Source organism: Lepisosteus platostomus, chromosome 6 (assembly GCF_059453375.1).
Source record: "Lepisosteus platostomus isolate fLepPlt1 chromosome 6, fLepPlt1.hap1, whole genome shotgun sequence".
Taxonomy (NCBI): Eukaryota; Metazoa; Chordata; class Actinopteri; order Semionotiformes; family Lepisosteidae; genus Lepisosteus; species Lepisosteus platostomus.
In genome coordinates this window covers 14,669,456-14,690,483 of record NC_142616.1, presented here as the reverse complement: position 1 = coordinate 14,690,483, position 21,028 = coordinate 14,669,456, and the positions used below count along the sequence as shown (strand labels likewise).

General features: G+C 42.5%; 2 protein-coding genes across 3 annotated transcripts in view; both read right to left on the bottom strand.

Annotated features, from left to right (window-relative positions):
* Positions 1-650: 650 nt before the first annotated feature.
* LOC148660511 (E3 ubiquitin-protein ligase TRIM69-like) overlaps positions 651-21,028 on the bottom strand; it is an 88,704-nt gene continuing 68,326 nt past the window's right edge. The window contains exons 7-8 of one of the 2 annotated variants that reach the window (XM_088637994.1): positions 1,775-1,801; positions 651-1,644 (exon numbers count right to left, since the gene is read on the bottom strand). In XM_088637994.1, the coding sequence (XP_088494120.1) occupies positions 1,442-1,644; positions 1,775-1,801 (230 nt within the window). In that variant the 3' untranslated portion in view covers positions 651-1,441. The remainder of the gene's footprint in view (positions 1,645-1,774; positions 1,802-21,028) is intronic. The other variant, XR_015939793.1, reaches the window with a different exon arrangement.
* Positions 5,494-10,699, bottom strand: LOC148660516 (apoptosis-associated speck-like protein containing a CARD). Its single transcript, XM_088638002.1, has 6 exons — positions 10,233-10,699; positions 9,338-9,388; positions 7,423-7,443; positions 6,822-6,842; positions 6,539-6,559; positions 5,494-5,640 (listed from the first exon to the last, which is right to left on the bottom strand). The coding sequence occupies exons 1-6, from the start codon at positions 10,498-10,500 to the stop codon at positions 5,564-5,566; spliced, it is 459 nt and encodes a 152-aa protein (XP_088494128.1). The 5' UTR covers positions 10,501-10,699; the 3' UTR covers positions 5,494-5,563.

Sequence of the window (21,028 nt, the reverse complement as noted above, 5' to 3'; positions counted from 1 at the left end):
ATTCCCAGTATGGATTCATTTATTTGTGTGGAAGCCAGTAAGCAGTTTAAAGTTTTCCTGAGAGTGTCACGATCGTAATCCCTCCCCTTAAGGTAGCTCCGTTTTTTTCACATTTTGCTGATTCCCTGCACCTGCCCTCAATCCTGCCCCTCCTTATTTAAGCCAGGTGCTCTCACCACTCCAAGCTCTGCAATGGAAGTTGGAGGCCCGCCTACCACCAAGTCTTCCTATGTCCGCGGCTTGAGGGCACAGGCCTCCTATCGGCGTCCTGGCCCAGCTGAGTGTGGGGCACAGAGCGCCTGGCCTTGTCATCTCATTTTTATTCCCTCTCCATGCACCAGATCCCGTTATGGTTTTTATCCTTGTCTAGTTTTTGTTTTGGATGGATCTGCTGGCTATGGACTTTTGGACTGCTTCCTGGTTTCCCCTTCTGGATAGTTTTGGACTTATTCGCCTGTGCCACCCCCCCAAGCACCGGAACACTGCCATCACACCCCCTGACAGTCATCCCATCCTGGTCCTGTCTATTTCCCTGTTGTCCTTCACCAGTCTCTTCTGGATTTTACCGTCTGCATTGGGTCCAAAATCTTCACTACATGAGATAAAAATTTATAAATAAACAGCTACAGAATAAAGGATTAAGTCCAACGTTACATCAAGAAAGGAGTTTATTCCCTTTTTCAACATAAATCTTAATGTTTGTTTTCAGTGTAATTTCAGTATCTTTCTTTCTGTTTACATCGTTGCTAGATACACGGAAGAGCAGGCAGGTTAAAATACATCAAATTAACAGCAATTTAAAAAAATGATTTTTTTTCTAAAAGGTTTTAGAATTTGTACAACCTTCACTTTTTACTAGTAATTTTTAAATCATATTGTCTGACTGACAGCCCTTACAGATGAAATAATTGAATTTTAATAATTGAATAATTTAATTTAACAATTGAAATGAAGCTCGAGTAACAAAACTGAAGGAATTTTTGTTGTTGTTTGATCAACAAACCCAACACAAAATAATAATACACCCAATCTGCGGCAAATTAGTGAAGCCAAAATACACAACAGTTATCATACATGCTGCCTCTTCCATAGATATTGTGTGTCACTCAGGGGGACTGACAGGAGTGATGATCAGTGGGGCTGAGTTTTTACCCCCATCATTGGTACAGGGGCTGAAGAAAGGGTAAATCTTCTCCCTGAAGTTGCAAGTGAACGTATAAATATGAGACTCCTCCTCCACATTGTAAAAGGAGACCTGTCCCCCCTCATAATCCACATACACCCCCAGCTTCCGGGGCCTCATGGTCAGGGGGAGATCGAAAGCAGGGGTTGTGTTTGCTGTGTATGTTCCTTTCCTCAACCACACAGTCCAGAAACCTTTCTCAGGGGACAGTGTGATCTGCCCCTTCCTTTTGATCGACTCTCTGGCGACACCTAAAGTCTAGGCGGACTTATGTTTCACCTTCACCTCCCAGTAATGTCTCCCTGAGGTGATCCCATCCTTTCCCAGGACATCAACACAGGAAGTAAATCTCTCTGGATTGTCAGGGAGATCCTGTCGAAGGTCTCCATGTCTGACTTGTTTCCCATTCTTCGACACAATGAGATGGGGATGAGCTGTTCTGGGGTCCAGAGTCACATCCACTATGGACAAGAAAGGAGACGAATGAGAAGAGCTGATGATGAACAGTGTTAAGTAATCCCAGAACACTGAATCTATGCGTTGTGTATTTTAATGAGATTGACGAAGGCTTGAGAAAGCAAACAGTCTCACCTGCATTCCTGCGTGCACTCTCAAATTCTGTAAAGAGAAAGAAACAAAAGCTGAAAAGTTTGCAGAATTTTTGTTTGTGTCAGCTGGAGGAAGAAACAGGTGTGTCTTCACGGCTTATGGCTCCGCTTCTGGGTTTGTATTTGTTTCCCTTCGACTTTCGGATTGTTATATCTACTACACCTCTGGAGATCGTCCTGGTATTTCTGCATAGGGTCCTCACTAATATTTCCGGTGAACAGGTGTGTCTTCACTACTGTCTGTGTTGAGATCAGGTGTGTGAACAAGTGTGTCTCGTTGCTGTCTGTGTTGAGATCAGGTGTGTGAACAGGTGTGTCTCACTGCTGTCTGTGTTGAGATCAGGTGTGTGAAGAGGTGTGTCTCACTGCTGTCTGTGTTGAGATCAGGTGTGCAGCAGGGTGATCTTGTGTGTCAGGGGTGTGTTCAGCTGGAGAAAGTGCTGTGTGATGCTACTCCTCCCACAGTGGAGTTTGAACTGCTCTCTGTCCCTGAGCCTCAGCTCTGCCTCAGTGCTTCACAGTCAGAAGCTCTGGAACAGAGAAAGGGCTCAGACTCCTGTGAGGAGGGCTATGACTTCTGTACAAGCAGGATCCTGACTTCAAGGTCTTGCTTCAGAGAGCCCCTTTCACGATTGTAGTCCCTCCCCCTTAAGGGCACTCCGGCTCTTTCACTTCTGACCTGATTTTGTGCACCTGCCCCTTGTTCTAGCCTCCTTCCAGCCCCCCTTAAAAGCCAGACGCTGACGTTAATCCGGGCTCTGCTCTGGTTTCTGCACCAGGCGAGTCTGGGACCTGGAAGGACCTGGTCCCGTTAAGGTTTTATTTTCTGTTCCCGTTTCCCCTGCCAGTTCCTACCCGGTTCCTATTTTTAATCATCTGTCTAGGATGGATCGCCCGGCTTTGGACTTTTGCCTCCTTTTGGATTTTCCTTTGGACTTCTTCCTGGATTGTTTGCCTCAGTCACACCTTCCCCCAACACCAGCGCACCAAGGACACGCCCCCTGTTTTGATCCCTGTATCCTGCATGACTTTTCCCCCCGTGTTTTTTCTTCACTTTTCCCTGGATCATGTTGTCCGCATAGGGTCCGAATAGAACTGGTCGTTACAGCCCCTTCTGATAAAACAACAAGTCGGAGGAGCAGGTGCCCGACTATGCAGGAACTGCTATGGAGAGCAAACTCCCTCATAAAGACAAATCAAGACATGAAACAGGAAATGTGACATCAACACATAATGGGGACACTGTATTGTATAAAGTTGTCATCCCTTTGAAGGTAAATCCCAGGGTGTTTCTTGAAAACATTAGGGGTGTTACCGCACTGTCCTCACCAAATTTCCCCCTGGTCTTTACCAGTCATGGCCTCCAACTAATCCCCATCTATGAACTGAATTCATCACTCTGTTCTCCTCCCCACTGAAAGGTGATTGTCACGGATGTTGGAAAGGACGAACCATAGAATGGCAGGAGAGCGAAAATAGACCCTATGCATAGTGGTGAGACGGGGGTTAGCCCGGGCTCAGCTGTTCAGGAAATGCCGTATAGAAACCTATGCCCTCAGGCCAAGGACAGGAGTGACCTGGTGCTAGACGGGTCTGAAGACATCTGAACCTTAATACTGAGTGAGTAGCAGAGCAGAAGCAGAAACTAAATAGGCTACACAATAAGACACACTAGAAAGACATGAATAATCACAGGGAACTAGGAACAGGAGAAAAGTAGAGCGCCCTCTAGGTGTACTGGGCGTGACAGTGATGTGTGGTGATTATAATGGTGCATCATCCACGTAGGGACACATTGATGGCGGGGGAGGGGAGTCCCCGTTTCTGTAAAAAACTTTGAGCACAGTGTCCAGGAAAGTGCTAGGTAAATGTATTTTTTAATGCAAAAGAGCTGCCAAGCAAATATCAGAAACAACAGAAAGGAGAAACAACACAGACAGGGCATGATAACCATAATAACCATATGAACGTGAACACACGAACAGGAGTACTTTATCAAAACATAACAGAGCACTAAGTAGCAGAATCTAAGAAACCTGCACAGCAGAGATAAAAATCTCTGGGATTTAAGGTTACCACTTTAAATACATATTTTAAAATGCAGAAATCGTTTAATATGGTTCGATTCAGTAAGCGTGTTAGGTACCTCAAGGGGAGATGGTGGCCCTTCTCCAAGACGTTCTGTCTGGGCAACAGAAGAGAGAGGAGAGGCATTTGGATGAATTACGTGGACTTAAATCCTCCCTTCAGGAGATCTTAGTTGTACCCAGGGTTGCACCAGCATTCCATTGATGATGGTCTCCTATATGTTTGCTTGTTCCTCAAACATGTAGACCAGTAGTGTTTCACCTCACACACACAATCCCCCGGGCAGGTCCATGTGCATCACGTTTTTATTGGTGCACCATGTACACCGATGTTCAAAAATACTGTGCCACTTGTGCAGCTTGTAAAAAATCAAGTGCTGTCCGTAGATCTGAGAGAGCTCCACTGTATCCACTGCTAGTGATCTCTACTCCTTTCCAGCGCATTGCAGGTATAGTAAGACTTTTAGAGAAAGGCCATACAGGATACCAATATATATTGGTTGTATGTGATTATGGCACATGGTTCCCAGAAGCTTTTCCGCTTCACTCCATAATAACACCTAAGATCATAAGCGCTCTGGTGCAGTTATTTTCCAGGGTGGTTATTCCAGATGACAAAATCACCGACCAGGGAACCAACTTCACACCCTGACTGATGGGTCAGCTCTACAAGCAGCTTTTCATCACTGCTGTGACACAAGACCAGTCCCTGTCACCCACTGACAGATGGCCTAGTTGAGCACTTCAACCAAAAACCCTCAAAAATATGCTAAGGAAGTTTGTTTATGACACAGTGGTTGCCATTCATTCTCTTTGCATACCCAGAGTCCTCTACTGGGTTCTCCACCTTTGAGCTCTTGTATGGGTGAACTGTCCAAGGACCTCTGGATCTTCTGAGGAAGACCAGGGAAGCTACTCCTGTCACAACTTCGGAGAAAGGCATTATGCAGTATATGTTGCTGATGAGAGACCACCTGGAAATGTACTGGAGGAAGCTCAATAGAACCTAAAAGAAGCCCAGCAGGCCCAGAAGCATTGGTAAGACCAGAATGTACGTCACCAGGGGTGCATGGGAGTACCAGCCAGGGTAGAAGGTCTTGCTCCTGCTTTCCTCAGTGAACAGTAAGCTGCTGGCCAGGTGGCAAGAACCTCACACCATCCTCCGTCACGTGGAGCCAGTTACATATGAATGAACCACCCAGACAAGGGGAAGGAGAAGCAGACGTACCACATGAACCTCATGAAGAAGTGGAAAGAATGGGAGTCTGCAACCTCACTTATGGTGTGTAAGGTGGAGGAGGAAGAGGATGACTTGGCTGCAGGAAAGAGGAAGCGGCAGACAGTGGTGAACCTAAAACACCTGACTGTGGGCCAGGCAGCTGAGTTAGCTGATAGGACCTAAGGGTGGTGGGACTCCTGGCTTATAACTCTCGGAGGAAGTGTTTGTAAGTTTTTGTGTATTTTTGTTCTATTTTGTTCTCTTTTTTTGCACTATATATACTGTAATTGCTTTGTTGGTTTATGGGGAGCACTGTCCAAATAAACCACCACTTTGGCACCTAAGTGCTATTGTGGCTGAGCCATCATTCTATTTTGAAAGAATTCACTTGGGCACTTTTCCAGCCCTCCCTGTGACACAACAGAAGAATGAAATATGTATTAAATACACAGCTTAGTAGACACACTTAGTAGAACACCCAACTGAGCCATTGGAGTTCTGTTACAGAGAAGATTATTTCCTTACCTCCAGGTCTGCATCTTTCTATATAAAAAAAGAAAAAAATGTATTAGAGAACTGAATGGTGCTTTTTTCTTTGCCCTGTGCTGTTGGGGAGATGGCAGTTAGCTCACTTTCATTAGCTCACATTAGCTCACATCACATGCAGCCTGTAAACACTGACCTTCTATTGATGCTCAGACCTGAGATACCAACAGCACAGGCACACACCACTACTGTCACTACTGCCACCACTACTGCCACCACTGCACTACTACTGTCAGTACTACTGTCACTTCTGCTGTCAAGACTCTACTTACTGTCAAAAGTGCAGCCACTTCTGCTGTCACTACCACAGTTCCTACTGCTGTCGAGACTGCTGTCACTACCACTACTGCACTTCTACTGTCACCACCATTGTCACTAATACTGTCAGTATGCTGTCACTGATAATGTCACTACTGTCAGTTCTACTGCACTACCAATTCCTAATGCTGTCACTGATAATGTCACTACTGTCAGTTCTACAGTTATTTTTGCAGTTAATACACCTGACACTACTGCTGTCACTACTACCAGTATATACTGTACTACTACTCTCTACTGAATTTGTTACTACAGTCACTGCTGTCACTACTGTCACTAATACTGTCACTACTGCACTACTATTGTCACACCTGTTACTGCTACTGTCACTGTAAAAAATAATCTAAATAAAAATTATTGTTGTTATTATTATTATTATTAAGCGAGTAGGCTTACAATTTATACAACGTGATGATTTTTAAATGTGTCTGCATGTGTGGAGAGGGGCGGGATGGGGGGGAGTAGTGAAATATCTTTAACCCCAAAAAAGGGTCGAACTGTCAAAAAGGTTAAGAACCCCTGGTCTACTCTTTCAGGAATCATGTAAATGAAGTTCTGCAACACTCTAGCTACTCACCCAGCTCCACAGCAAGCCGGCCTGCAGGCAAAATAGAGGAAAGCATGTGTTGGATGGATTTTAATATTCATTTAAACCGAGATTCTTGCTTAATGTACATGCAGTTTGAATGCTAGACTGCTTGGGTTATGTTATTGTCACAGCTTTCAGTGTTGTAGAAGCAGACCTGCACATATGAGTCCAAAAGACACTACTGTAGCATCTGTCTGTCTAAACATCAGTACTTTCATTGGTAGAAACATTACTGTTAAAACACAAAGACACACACAGACAGAGTACTTACGCAGTTGTTTTAAAAGCTCATCTGTGGGTAAAACACAAAAGTCAGACAGGTTTAACTCCTACTTTTGCAATACAGACCTATTCACTGCTTTCTCTACAGAGGAATAGGATGATTCAAATCAAATACTGTAGTTCTACTGAATTCACTTCATGCTTGTTTCAAAACTGTTTAAGGCATGGAAAGGTAGTACATTGCATAACAATTCTGATTGGAAATGTTCAAGCATTACATAAAATATTATGTTAGGTGCACTGTAATATATAATGCACACTTCTCTAATCCTTTTTTTTGGAGGAGAGGGAGAGTAGAGTAGTATATTGCCATACTGTATGTAGACGTACATTGGAATTCTTAATCGCGCTGATCTCTCGGGACATGCACAGTACAACAGACAACACTAAACAATGTAGACAACAGGGATGACATATATTTTCTGGAAAATAAATATGTAGTAGTGAGACCAAAAAAATGGTACACTAGGTAAAACGTGCATAGTGCAGATGTGTATTAAGACATATCTTAAGGAACATCTTAAGGTGTATTAAGGTTTCCAATATTGAAAATATTCCTTCTCTTGTTACTAAAAATATTTAAAACTTACCCATCTCTTTAGAAGTCTCTTCTGTCAATGCAAATAAAAAAACATGTCAAAAAAAGGAAAATAAAAAGCTTGATAAAATATATCAGTTCTGAAATCATTAATAGCACTGATGATTTTTTGTGTGATCCTCCTGGATTCTTTAGTGCACACAAAAGGCCGGCTGCACATACATCATCCTTGCAAACATTTATTGTAGATCAAGACCTGCAGTATCTTTGAATTTTTTTTATGATGAAAGTTTGACAGCACTACTGCAATCACTACTAATGTCATTACTACTACTACTGCACTACAACTGTACTGCAGTCACTACTGCAGCCGCTACTGCAGTAAGTATTGTTGTCACTACTGCTGTCAATACCACTGTCATTACTACCACTACTACTGTCACTACTTGTACCACTACTGTCACTATTTTAGTGCAGTCACTACCACTGAAACTACCACCAATTCTGCTGTCACTACTATTACTACCACTGTCATTCCCTCTAATACTACTGTCACTACTTTACTGCAGTCACTACTATCACTGCAGCTGTCACTACTACCACCACTGTTGTCACGAGTGCAGTCAATTCTCTAGCAAAATATCAGAGGGGAAAAGGAAATCTCAAAACAAGTGTTAATGAGGCAACAGTCTCACAAGTGTGTGAGTGAAAGCAACAAAATCCACTGTTCACTGCAAAATTACACAGTCTGCCCCCGAAATGTAAACCTCTCATGAGAATCAGGAACAGGAAGTACTGTATAGTTTTTCAAACTAAAAACCAAATGAGCAAAATGGACTAAGTGGCCTCACGCTTCTTTTCACACTTTCTTATGTTCTCATGTATCTGGCATGAAGGTGTGAATGTATTTTACTTTCATTATCCCTTACAAGCTCATCCCATGAGGAGCAGATTCCTTCTCATTATCTTGGTCCTGCAGGTTCTACCAGTTGATTGGTAATGAGTCGTTCTTATTTAAGAGGAAATTAAATGCAGCAACTTTTGTGACCATTGAGGTTTTAGAGATGAACCCACTTATTGGTTTTTTAACTTGCCTTGAGATAGCTCTTTCTCTTCCCTGAAACAAAGGGCTTTGTTAAGATCAAATCAGAAACAGAACAGGTATGAAGGCCCAGGTTTATGTCAAAGTCATAGAGAAGAGCTGTTGTACAAGATGCCAGTGAGACTGAAAACAGGGCTCGTGTGCATCTATTCACCCGTCCATCCATGTTCTAACCACTTTATGGGCTACAGGGAAGTCAGAGCCTATCCCAGAAAGCAACAGGCACAAGGATACACCCTGCACAGGATGCCAGTCCATTACAAGACACACAGACAGACTCACACCAGGGCCAGATTTCCCAGGAGCCAGTTAACCTGTCAGCATGTCTTTGGATTATCAGAGGAAATAAGAGCAGCTGCAGAAACAACACGGGGAGAACATGTCAACTCCACACAGACAGCACTCCCAATCCGGAAGTGAACCCAGGGCCTCAGCGCTGCAAGTCAGCAATGCCAACAACGCTCTGACCATAACTGTGTACAGTACCCAACAATTCATGTCCACTACAGGAAACAGATGCCTGCATATTCAGCCTTATAGGCATTAATAAATATAGCAGCAGTTTTACAATCTGCACAAACCAAAAACACTCAAGTTACTTAGCTAAGGCTCCAACAAAGTCATCTGCAGGCAAAGGAAAACAGAGGATAGAGATTTAATAGGTATTGTGTTACTGGTACAGGTTTTTTCAAAGTAGTCTAAAGCTGAGAGTCTCAGGAATGAAGGATAAGATCAGAAAATTGTTTTGTTCTCTCTGTTCTCTGTTCTTCATTATCAAAAAAACATTGTGAGAGGATGGCAGGTTCAGACAAGATGGCAGCTCTTCTGAAATATTGAAAATGTTAAATAAATGATAAATACTCACCGTCCTCATCCTCATCTTCATCATCATCCTCGTCCTCATCAGAAGAGTCATCTGTCAATGACAATGAAGGAAAATGTCAGTACGGGTGAAACACTGATGACTGCAGTAACAGTACGGAGCTCCACACTCTCACAACCAGACTCCAGCACTCAGCTGCCACCCAGCAGATTTCATGATCTTTCTGACCTACTGCGGTACAGTCAGTATCATTGCACAGGTGTATTTATAAAATATAAATGAACACTTTTCATTTGTTTTTCTTTCATGCATAGATCACGGTACAATACAGTGCACATATACAGTATATCACGATATGTAGATAATGTGCATACAGAACTCCAGAACTAGAATATAGTCACAATGAGTGACTCAAGTTTCTGTTCTGAGTAGGGGCCTGATCTCAACTTGTTTTCTGAACTTGCCAGTGGCTGTCAGAATGGCGACCTGTGTGTCTGGATGAGCCAGGAAGCTGCTGAAGCACAATGACTTCGTGCAGGAGGGAGGAGAGTCACACAGGCTCATGAAGTGCATACATGGGAAGGTGTCAGTGGGTGAGATCAGGGTTTGACCCTCTCCTGACCTTTCATTTACAACTGTGTAGAGACACTTGTTTTATGAAGCATTTTGCTTGTTTTTAAAAACAGAATACATAGCTTAAGTAAAGATAAGGTCCCCTTATTTGTTATGACATCCTCCATTTCTATCAGTATACTCTAATAATGAACAGCTACTGTATATTTAACCTCTTTTACTGTGATGAGACATTCAATATAGATCTGAAAAGGAAACCTCTCTTTAAGAAAGAGAAGAACAACAACACAAGCTTTTAACTATTCTGTGAAGTAAAACACCAAAACATGAGTCTGATTTTAAAAGAATCACCTTTAGAACTTACCACATTCTATCTTGCTTTCCAGATCTGAAGCGACTTTGTTTTCGTGAATGCCACGCAGAATTGTAATTGTCTTTTTAACAGCGCCGTGTTCCTGATAGACAGCAATCAGACGTGTTGCCAGCTCTATGGCATCATAGTTGATTGCTTCTGCTCTAGGGAACTTGCCTCCTCCTCCCATGTCAATGAGCTTGTCCTTAAATCTCTTCAACCTGTCTGAATCCAGACTCTCCAGGCTGTGGATGATGTGGTCCTTGATGGTTGAGCTCATTTTCTATAAAGCTCTTCTCACAGTTTCTCTGTGAATATTTATAGCACAATTACACCAAATGCACTGTAAAAAAAGTTAAAGTTTAACCCAGTTGCTTTGTTGAATACCAATAAAAATGAAAACTGAGGTGATTTCTAGCAAACTATACGGTACAGTTACAGTACAATATATAAGTAGTTACAGAATGTATGTTGTCTCTCTGTCAGAGTTCTTCTCTGTGGCTTTGACTTGCTGAAGTCACTCTTCAAACCTGCTGTTTCACAAGTGTGTCTTGGGGCGGGATCTTGGGTAGCTGCTATGTCAGAATTTTTTTTCCTGTCCTGATGAACTAAATAAAACTTTTACTTGTCTAAATAAACCTCATACCTTCCTAAATTCAGTGATTATTTTTCTTATTGTTCAATTTAAAGATCATGATAATCAGGATTTTTTCCACTTGCATTAAACAAGTATTACATCATTTCCTTCAACGAGAACCAAGATTATTTTTTTCCAGTGAAAATATTTACAGTACAGTAAGAACGAAACAAGCGTTAACTGTTACAAAGTCCACAGCTCGTCTTGCCCCTTGGAATTCATTAGATAAGCAGTTATGCCTCCAATACTTTGTCTTTTCATGACTTTGATCAGCAGTTATTCCTCCACTGGAAGGGTTAAGGCTTTGAGACTTGATTACATCAAGATATGCACCTGAAAACTCAAAAGCACTGCTGTTACTCTGCACACACTGCATTGTCGTTTTTCGAATGAGCTATAAAAATGAGGATCCCCACACACTGCCATCCCAATGGGCTTCCAGGGCTCAGACACCAGTGAACAGTTCTCACAATTAATGTACCTCTGACATTAATCACTGCTGGGGTGATCTGGGGTGAACTGTGACTGTCTGGGCTCAGAGACCAGTGAACAGTTCTCCCAATTAATGTACCTCTGACATTAATCACTGCTGGGGTGATCTGGGGTGAACTGTGGCTGTTTGGGCTCAGAGACCAGTGAACAGGCACGGGCTTCTCCAGGCTTTATGACGACAATGGAGAAGAATCCCACAAGACTGCTCCCACAAGGAGCAGAGCAGGAGTCCCACATGGACAGTGAGTGTGTATGAACTTATCAGTGACCACAGATACACACCGCTGACCTGTGACCTTACAGGAAACATTTGTTGATCAACCCATCTGATGACAAATTTTAACCTGTGGAGTCTATTTGCCTGCAGTTATATTGCTTGGAATATACCTTAATCCAGTGGAGACCTGTTTGGAGGTTTTGTGTGAATTTACTGACAGAATATTTAGTTGTAACAGTAAACAGTGTGAGTTTACTTTGGCTATTAGGAATCAATCAGCAGAACAACAGGGACTCTCCAGGAGGATTCACAACACACAGAATGCATCTATTTAAGTATAAAACAATTTGAGGTAAATACACAAGAGTTGGATTTGATTCAGATGGCACATGAGAATTATTGAGCTATAATGAGTATAAAGGAATGTTTCATAAAACAAGGATAATACACATAGTACAAGATCAATTACACTAGCTCCTTATAAACACATCAATATTCAGGTTCTAATAAGTAAATAGTGTTACTTAAATGAATTAAATTGGTATCAACATGTGTTAATGTAACAATTGAATTCTTGAGGACAGTAATAGTCGATATTATATTATACTCAACCACAAACGTGGATTCGTAACTCCAGCGGAGACCGATAGGGGAAAGCTGACTGTGTCTGTCACAGTGCTGTCCCATCTGTGCTCTGCTGCATTGATGCTTAAATAATTCTGTCTTTAAGTATTGGCTTACTCTCAAACTTGGAGCTTCAGAAAAACGTTTAAGTACCAAAGTTTAGACAACAAGTGTGGCTGGCACATGGTTCTGTTGTCAGTCAGCCAAATTGGTTCAGCGGGAATGTTAGAGGTGATGCACAACTTTTTAACTGGGGAAAATACAGTTGGTGATTGGTCAAGAAGCTACCAGGTGGAGTGTGTCCCCATTCCCGTCAGGTCTCTGGCTGGTTGATAATCTTCTTGGATGATTGTCCATGGCCTGTGACTTTTAAGATTATGTCCAGCCCGTTGTCTATGGCTCTCTGCTGGACACCCAGGAGCTAGCAGTGGACATCCATCTTAGGGCCTATGGACAACTGGATCTGGACTGTCCTAGGAAAGTCTTCCCACATACAAAGACCTTTAGATCATCCTGCGACTGAGATCACAGAACGGTTCCTCTTTAGCTACATTCCTGTAACAAGCAACAGGCTATAGGTAAAGGCACACAAACCTTACTAGAAATCTTTAATAACACTTAATCTAAGTGAAATAATTGGACTTCTCCCTATACCTGCAATGTATAAATATTTTCCTCTGCATTTTAAAATAGTTTTTTTTTATAGGTGCTATATTGTAATACTTTATTAGAAGTCTCTGCTTTTGCTGTCAAGGCAATTTTGAAGACTTGATCTGGAAAATGGAAGTGGAAGAACTGTTGACAGATCTTGGTTTTTCTCTGCAGTTCAGAGATAATTACAAAGGCAGAGGGACGTGCTTTAGGTCACACAAGAAGCACAGAGGTGAGGTGTCAGTTTGTAAAACCCTTCGTGTTTCTGTTTCACTTGTCATATCTTCAGTCCGCTTTCATCTTTGTTATAGCCTTTTCTTAACCACAAGCTTTTTAAATTGCGAATGAGTTTCCTGTCTCAAATCTAGAGCAGTTCTGCAGGAGCATCTACTCTGACGCTATTCAGTGTCTCATCTCAACTGTTAATAAACTATTTACAGTATTAAAGTATTTATTGGTAAATTGGTGGATTCTGTGTTCAATGTAGTGCATCATTTTATAGTATTTCGTATAGTGTATGATACTGTATGTGTTTGTTATTCAGGAATATTTCTTTCTTTACTTTGAATCTTTTTGTAACACCACAAAAAATTTCCTTTTAACATGTGAGGCTGGTTTGGTTTGACTTTGACTGGACTGGACTGGACTGCAATCCAGAGAAATTTTGTTCTTCCATTTGAAGATTCCAAGGTGGCAGAGTGGTGAGCAATGTTGTTTCACATTGCTGCGGCCCTAGGCCTAATTCCTGGGGTGCTGTCTTTGTGGAGTTTGCCTGTTCTCCGTGTTCATGTGGGTTTCCTCCTGGTGGTGTCCTGTCCAGTGTGTCTGTGTGTCTGTGTGTCTGCCTGCTCTGTGATGGGGTGGTGTCCTGTCCAGGGTGTATCCTGTCTTGCTCCTGTTGCTTGTTGGGACTGGCTCCTGCCATGACCCTGAATTAGGAGAAGTGGTTAGAAGAGGTTTAGATGGATGAGCAAATCCCCAGTGTGGATTTATTTATCTGTGAGGAAGCCAGTAAGCAGTTTACTGTTTGACTTAGAGTGTGGGTTTCCACGTTTTTAGCATAAAGCAAAAGAACAAAATGTGGTTCCAATGCTGAACAAATTATATATTTATGAAAGAAGAATCCCATTTCATTAAGAAGCATGCTTTTTTAACACATAACAGATAAAAAATTAATTATAAACAGCTACTGTCTTGTAGAGCGGGGGCATTTCCAGAATAAAGGGATAAGCAGCACGGCGGTGCAGTGATCAGCATGTCACACCCTCTGCAGCCAGAAGGCACTCCTACTCTGTCCTGTCCCTAGTTTCCTGTTGTAAGAAAACCGGCTCAGGGACGCCAAATATGTAATGTAAAGGCTCTCTGAAGGCACCAGTTCTGTAGGGTTTGGGCATTTACTGAGACAATTATTAATTGTAGCAGTAAATCACAAAGTTGATTCTTTTGATGGCTTTAGAATCCAACCATGCGACATAACTCAAACAACGCGCACACACAGGTACTAATACACGAGGATACATTTATTAATACATAGAATATGCATGTAAACCTAACAGATCTTATCGAGAGGGTTATCAGAATACAAAAGGTATATATTCAGTCAGTTACAAAGTGTTACACATATCAAGAGGACATACGTTCAGTATATCATTCATTAAGACCGTTTCGTAAATGAATTTGGTTATAACTTCTACATTAGATACTCAAACAAGTACATAACTCTTAGGAATTAAATTGATATCAACTGGTTAGGATAACAATTGAATTCTCGAGCTGTAATGCAGTGAAGTTGAATACTCATCCAATCTCTGGGGATTCAGATCTCCTGCGGGCACAAAGAAACAGTTGCAGGCTGTTGCTGTCCAATCCGCGCTCTCTGGCTCGGTGCCAGGCTGTGCTGTGCGGTTTGTGACGGTGCGCTGCTGATGCTCACTGACCGGCTAGTTAGTGTTGGCTTTAACTAGCACAGTTTGTCCACAGGAGAAAAGATGACTGTGGGTCCCAGCAAGTCAGGAAGAGGACCGGTTCGTTCCTGATGAAGAGCTAGTTCTGAATAGTGATTCAGCTGTCCACAGTTCCGACCTGTTCACGAGGCCTGCTGCTGGTTACTCTCTGGCAACCTCCACTCTAGACTCTTAGAACAAAGGAAAGTTCTGGCACTCGGACACACTGGCCGTTCCGTGGTTGTCCGGGCTGAGTCTCAGGATGGTCAGGAGGCGCGCTGCGAGAATGTCCTGCCCTTGGGAGCCTTCTGCTCCTGGACCGTCCTGCCCTGGAATTCTCCTTTGAATTCCCTTTAGAATTGTCCACAGAATTCTCCTGGATCTTACTCTGAATCTCTGAATCTTGAATCTCTCAGGCCCTCTGTGTTGCCTGTTTTTACCTGGAGGAACTTCAGCTCGCTGATTGGCTGAAAGTTCCATGGGCATCAGAGTCCCACCTGGGTTACTCGGCCCTACCAGTCCCTGATTGGTTGATCAAGGTGAGATATGAGTCACTTACTCCTGACACTTAGGAATGCAGTCCAGATGTCCATCTGGCACTCCCTAGACAGATAGGCGCCAATGGATGACCATTGATCATGATAGCCAGGCTTAGCTAAGTGCATCCCCCTTTGGGAGTGGTCCTTATCAGGAGAAAACATCTTAAATCACCCTGCATGAATAGTCTCTCTGTGGCTGCACCACAGAGATGAACAGAGAAATGGGGCCTCATTTGGGAAGGCTCAGAACACTTAATTCTTTCTTATTAATAAGCCTCGCCGCTACACTGTGCTTTGCTGTCCTTCCAGTGTCTCTCTCTCTGGGGCTATATATTTCCGGGGTCTCTCATCCACCTTCATTCAGCATTGAGTTTCAGATGTCCTGAGACCCGCCTAGCATCTCCCCATGTCCACTGGCTGAGGGCATTGGTTTCTATCCAACTCTTGAACTGCTGAGCCCGGGCTAACCCCCGTTCCTCCGCTACGCATATGGGTCTTTTTTCACTCTCCTGCCATTCCACGGTTTGTCCCTTCCAACATCCGTGACACAGCATTGCTACCTTTCATTGCTGGGGTCTGGGGTTCAGTTCCAGACCAGAGGAGCTGTCTGCATGTAGTTATTCCACAAATAGACCTGAGGTCACCAATCATAAGCTCACTTACATCTGCTGTACTGTGTTACTCTACTCTTTCAGGAATCATGAAAATGAAGTTCTGCAACACTTTGGCTACTCACCCAGGTCCACAGCAAGCCGGCCTACAGGCAAAATAAAGGAAGGCATGTGTTGGATGGATTTTAATATTCATTTAAACTGAGATTCTTGATTAATGATCATACAGTTTGAATATTAGACTGCTTGTTAGTCCCTACTTATATTGAAAATCTTGAAAAACATCTCACATTTGTTTAGCAGGCGTCGTTATCCATTGTGACCTACATTCTATACAAAGTTTCCATTAAGTGTAGATTCAAAGGAAACAGCAGATATCATGACATGCCAGTACAAGAAATAATAGTGTTATTGTCACAGCTTTCAGTGTTGTAGAAGCACACCTGCACATACAATATGTGTACCAAAGAATCTAGTATGTATCTGTTTAAACTTACTGACTCATCAGGAGAAAAATAGCAATGTTAAAACACATAGACACACAGACAAACAACTTACACAGTAGTCTTGGAAGCTCATCTGCAGGTGAAACACAAAAGTGTTACGAGAGGAACTTTTCTGGTTCTTCTCTCTCCAACATCTCTCTTCTGGACTCAACATCCCTTAATAAACTAGTTACGCACATGAAACCCAAACATCTATTTTAGATCCCATTCCCACCACTTTATTTCAGTCCTGTTTCTCTTCTCTCTGTCCCGTTGTCCTCAATATTATAAATGAATCCTTGAGCACTGACATTGTACCAACGGTCCTCAAAACTGCTGCCATTACCCCCATGCCAAAAAAGCCTAACATGGCTCTCGAGGATCAACAATTTTCTCCCCATCTCCAACTTACCCTTTCTTCCGAAAATTCTGGAACGTGCTGTCACATTTTAGTTACATAACCACCTCATGACAAACAACCTTTTCGAACCCCTCCAATCTGGCTTCCGTCAACTTCACAGCACAGAAACTGCCCTGGTCAAAGTCACTAACGATCTTCTAATAGCTTCTGATTCTGGTTCTCTTTCTATACTCATCCTTCTTGATCTCAGTGCTGCTTTTGACACTGTTGACCATAACATCTTACTTTCTCGTCTTGAGACTGTTTTTGGAGTTTCTGACACTGCTCTCAAGTGGTTCAAGTCTTACCTCACTGATCGCTGTCACTTTGTCTCTCTTAATGGGTATACAGTAGGTCTGAAATTGTTCTTGTTAAGTCTGGTGTTCCTCAGGGCTTGATACTGGGCATTTACATGTGAAGGAATTATTCTTAATTCTTCTATAAGTCTTTGATATCTTAAACACTTGTCTTGAAACTTTCCACTCCAGCAGTTGTAAAAGTTTGTAGTTCCGCTTTTGTTTGTATATGCTGAACTGTCATGTCTGTTGTAATCGCAAGGCATAACTGCCATATGTTCCTGGCAGTGTTACAAAAACAATGAGAAACTTGCTTAACTGTTCTTCATGTCCACAGCCGATGTCAAGTCCCTTTTATGGACAAGTTTTTTAGACTTTACTGTACAAAAAGACCACTCTTTGTAATACTTCTTTGAGTCTGGCCTGCAAGAGCTAGGCTCCCATATGCATATGTAATAAAGAAGACTTCTGCTACACTGACACCCAGATTGCTGTCATTTGTTTGACACAACACATGTTTCCACTTGGTCAGCTTTTAAGATCACATGGCCTCAGCTATCATTTCCATGCTGATAATACTGATGATACATCCTTACCAAACCTTACCCCGATGTAGCTTTCTCTATTTTATCTAATTGCATGTCTGACAAAAACTTGGATGATTCAAAATTCCTTCATCTTAACTGCGACAAGACTGAAGCCATGCTTATCGGCACCCCCCATCAACTTTGTAATGCCATTCCTGTAACCCTGTCTGTAGATGGTTCTGTACTTGAGCTTCAGTCTAAATGAAAAAACCTAGGGGTGATATTCGATTCTGGCTTAAAATTCGACCCACATGTTCAGCATTTTTTAAAAATCTTTTTTTCATCTCAAAAATATCGCTAGATTACGCCCTATGTTATCACTTACTGTGGCTGAAAAGCTGATCAACACAATTATGTTCTCCCGAATTTACTACTGTAGAGCTCTACTCTCTGGGGTATCTAAATCTACATTGATAAAACTGCAGTGTGTCCAAAATTCAGCAGACGGAATCCTGAATGGGTCTAGTGCAAGTGTTCACATTACTCCTATCCTGGGATCCTTGCACTGGCTTCCTGTCAAATTCCGTGTGGACTTTAATATCCTCATTCTAACCTATAAGGCTCTGCATGGCCTGGCACCTCAGTACCTGTCTGAACTATTATCGCCCTACTCCCCACCTCGCAACCTTCGCTCTTCTAATTCTGGTCTTCTAACTGTCCCCCAAGCCCGTCTTCATTCTATGGGTGACAGGGTCCTCTCCTGTTATGCCCCCAAACTCTGGAACTCTCTTCCCAAAGATATCAGAGAGTCACCTTCTCTAAACTCCTTCAAATCCAGATTTAAAACCTTCTTCTTTAGAAGAGCCTTTACGTAACTGGTTCCATTCTTCACCCCTCTGCTTTTCTTAGTACCACCATCCATGGTCTGCTCTGTATATTGTAATTGTGTTTTATCTTGTGTATTGTTTGTATTTATTGTTGTTGTCATTCTGTAAAGCGCTTCGAGAAGCCACCCTTTAAGTTGCTATATAAAATAAAGTTGATGATTATTATATCAGGAAAATAAAGTATATGCTCAGTAGACGGTGTATAATATATTGTCTGTTAATCAAACAGCAATTATGTTAATCAGCAATTATGGACAACCATTTTTTGCCAAGGTTGTGAATATTATAATGCCTCTGAAGTCACATCCAAACTTCCTGTAAAATTAAAAAACACAGAAATACAAGTGGGCACTGATTTGCATCCAGGATACTCTAATGTAACAAATCCTGCCCCGGAAAGTGCCCCTTCTCCCCTTTTGAGCCACTGCCCACAAAAAGGTCTCTGCACTTCTCTGCTCTACCACCATTACCCTTCTTCTTAAGGACAAGGAAGCCCTTTCTTGTTTATCTTTGATTTCCTACACCTGCCTCCGGTTCCAGCCCCAGTCCTACAAAAGCCAGACGCTCCTACCAGCCTGGGCTCAGCTTTGGAAGATGGACGCCTGGAAGCCTGTTTAGCAGTGAGTCCAGGAGGGCCTTGATGGCATCGACTTCACAACTGGCTCCTGACCATCTGGGTCCAGGGCTGGGAGCGCCTGGCCCCGTTACCCTCTTTATTCCCCGACCCTTCGCCGGATCCCACTCCGGCTTTTTCCTAGTCTTTTTCCCTGTGTTTCTCTCACTCCCCTCCGGATTCTGCCATCTGCATAAGGTCCTGAAAAAGTTTTTATGACACTACCACTACCACTGTCACTACTTTTTTTTATCAGCAGGTTAGTGGAGTCGCCATGGGCACCAGGATGGGACCCAGCTATGCCAATATTTTTGGGTAGAAGAATGCTTCTTCGCTTCGTACACATGCTTTGTCTCTGACCTCTACAGGCGATACATCGATGACTACATCGGTACCGCCACATGCTCTAATGAACAGCTAGAACAATTCCAGCATCACTTCATCAACTTCCACCCTTCCCACAAATATACAGTTAACATATCTTCCAATACTCTTCTGTTTCTAGACATAAACTTATTCACTAACCATCCAGGACTCTCTACTTCGGTCTATTACAAACCCACAGATTCACAAAGCTAAATCCTGTACAGCTCATTTCACCCTAAACATACTAAATAAACATACCCACCTGAACTACCCACCTGAAATTCTAAAAATTCTCTCCCTTTTTCACAGTTCCTCATGTTTTTCCAAAACCAAGCACTCAAAATGCACTTTTTTCATCAACAGAGGATACCCCACCCATGTTATCAACAAGGCCCTCACCTGAGCCAAAAACAGACCACAGATCATAAACTCAATCAGGAAGTGATGAGTTTACCACCTCACAACCACATTCCTTTGGTGCTTCCCTACCACCCTAACACACTTTCTATCCCCAGGACCATTAACAAGAACTTTCCATCTTACAGGATGATCCTTCCATTGGTACCCTTTTTTATGACCTCCCATCATCTCATATCACTGCCCACCTAATCTGTGTAACTTCCTTGTTCACAGCTCCTTTGACCACCCTCAACAACCATCCACAACAGGCTCTTTCCCCTGCAACAGAACTAACTGCATCACCTGAAAATATATATCTAACACCACGCTCATTTAAGGGCCCTCAGAACAATTCTGGATTGCTCAGATGACATCTTGTACCTCCAGCAACCTTATTAACTGCATCTCTTGCAGACAGTGCCCAACCATCTACATTGGGGAAATAAGAAGGAGACTCAGAGACTGCATCAATGACTGTCAGGATTAAAGATCTCTACAAGCCCATAGTCTCATTTCACCTCTAATGGCCATGATCACACTGATCTCTCAGTCTGTGTTCTCCTATGCTTTATACGCTACCGACTTCCCTCTCTTTCTCATACCCAAAGAAGGCTCCACAGCTGAAATGTTGTGTTTCTTTTCTTCCCTTTTCAGCATGGAATAAACTTTTACTTGTTCATATATACATCATGGTACATAAATCGTATGCATACAGAACTCCAGAACTAGAATAAAGTCACAATGAGTGACTCAAGTTTCTTTTCTGAGTAGGGGCATGATCTGAACTTGTTTTCTGAACTTGCCAGTGGCTGACAGAAAGGCGATCTGTTCTGTAAGGATGAGCCAGGAAGCTGCTGCAAGCACAATGACTGGGTGGTGAGAGGGAGGCGAAAACAAAATGAGAAACATACACAGAAACTCGTAAGTGTGTGAGGTTATGGCTTGACCTCCTCCTGACCTTTCATTTAAAACTGTGTCTGAGATGAGAGATGAGAGAGATGTCTTCTGAAGCATTTTGTTTATTAACTAAAGAAAGATTAGTTAAGTAAAGATAAGGTCCCCTCACTTGTTATGACTTTCTCAATTTTTGTCAGTTTTTTGAAACAATAAACAGCTAAACT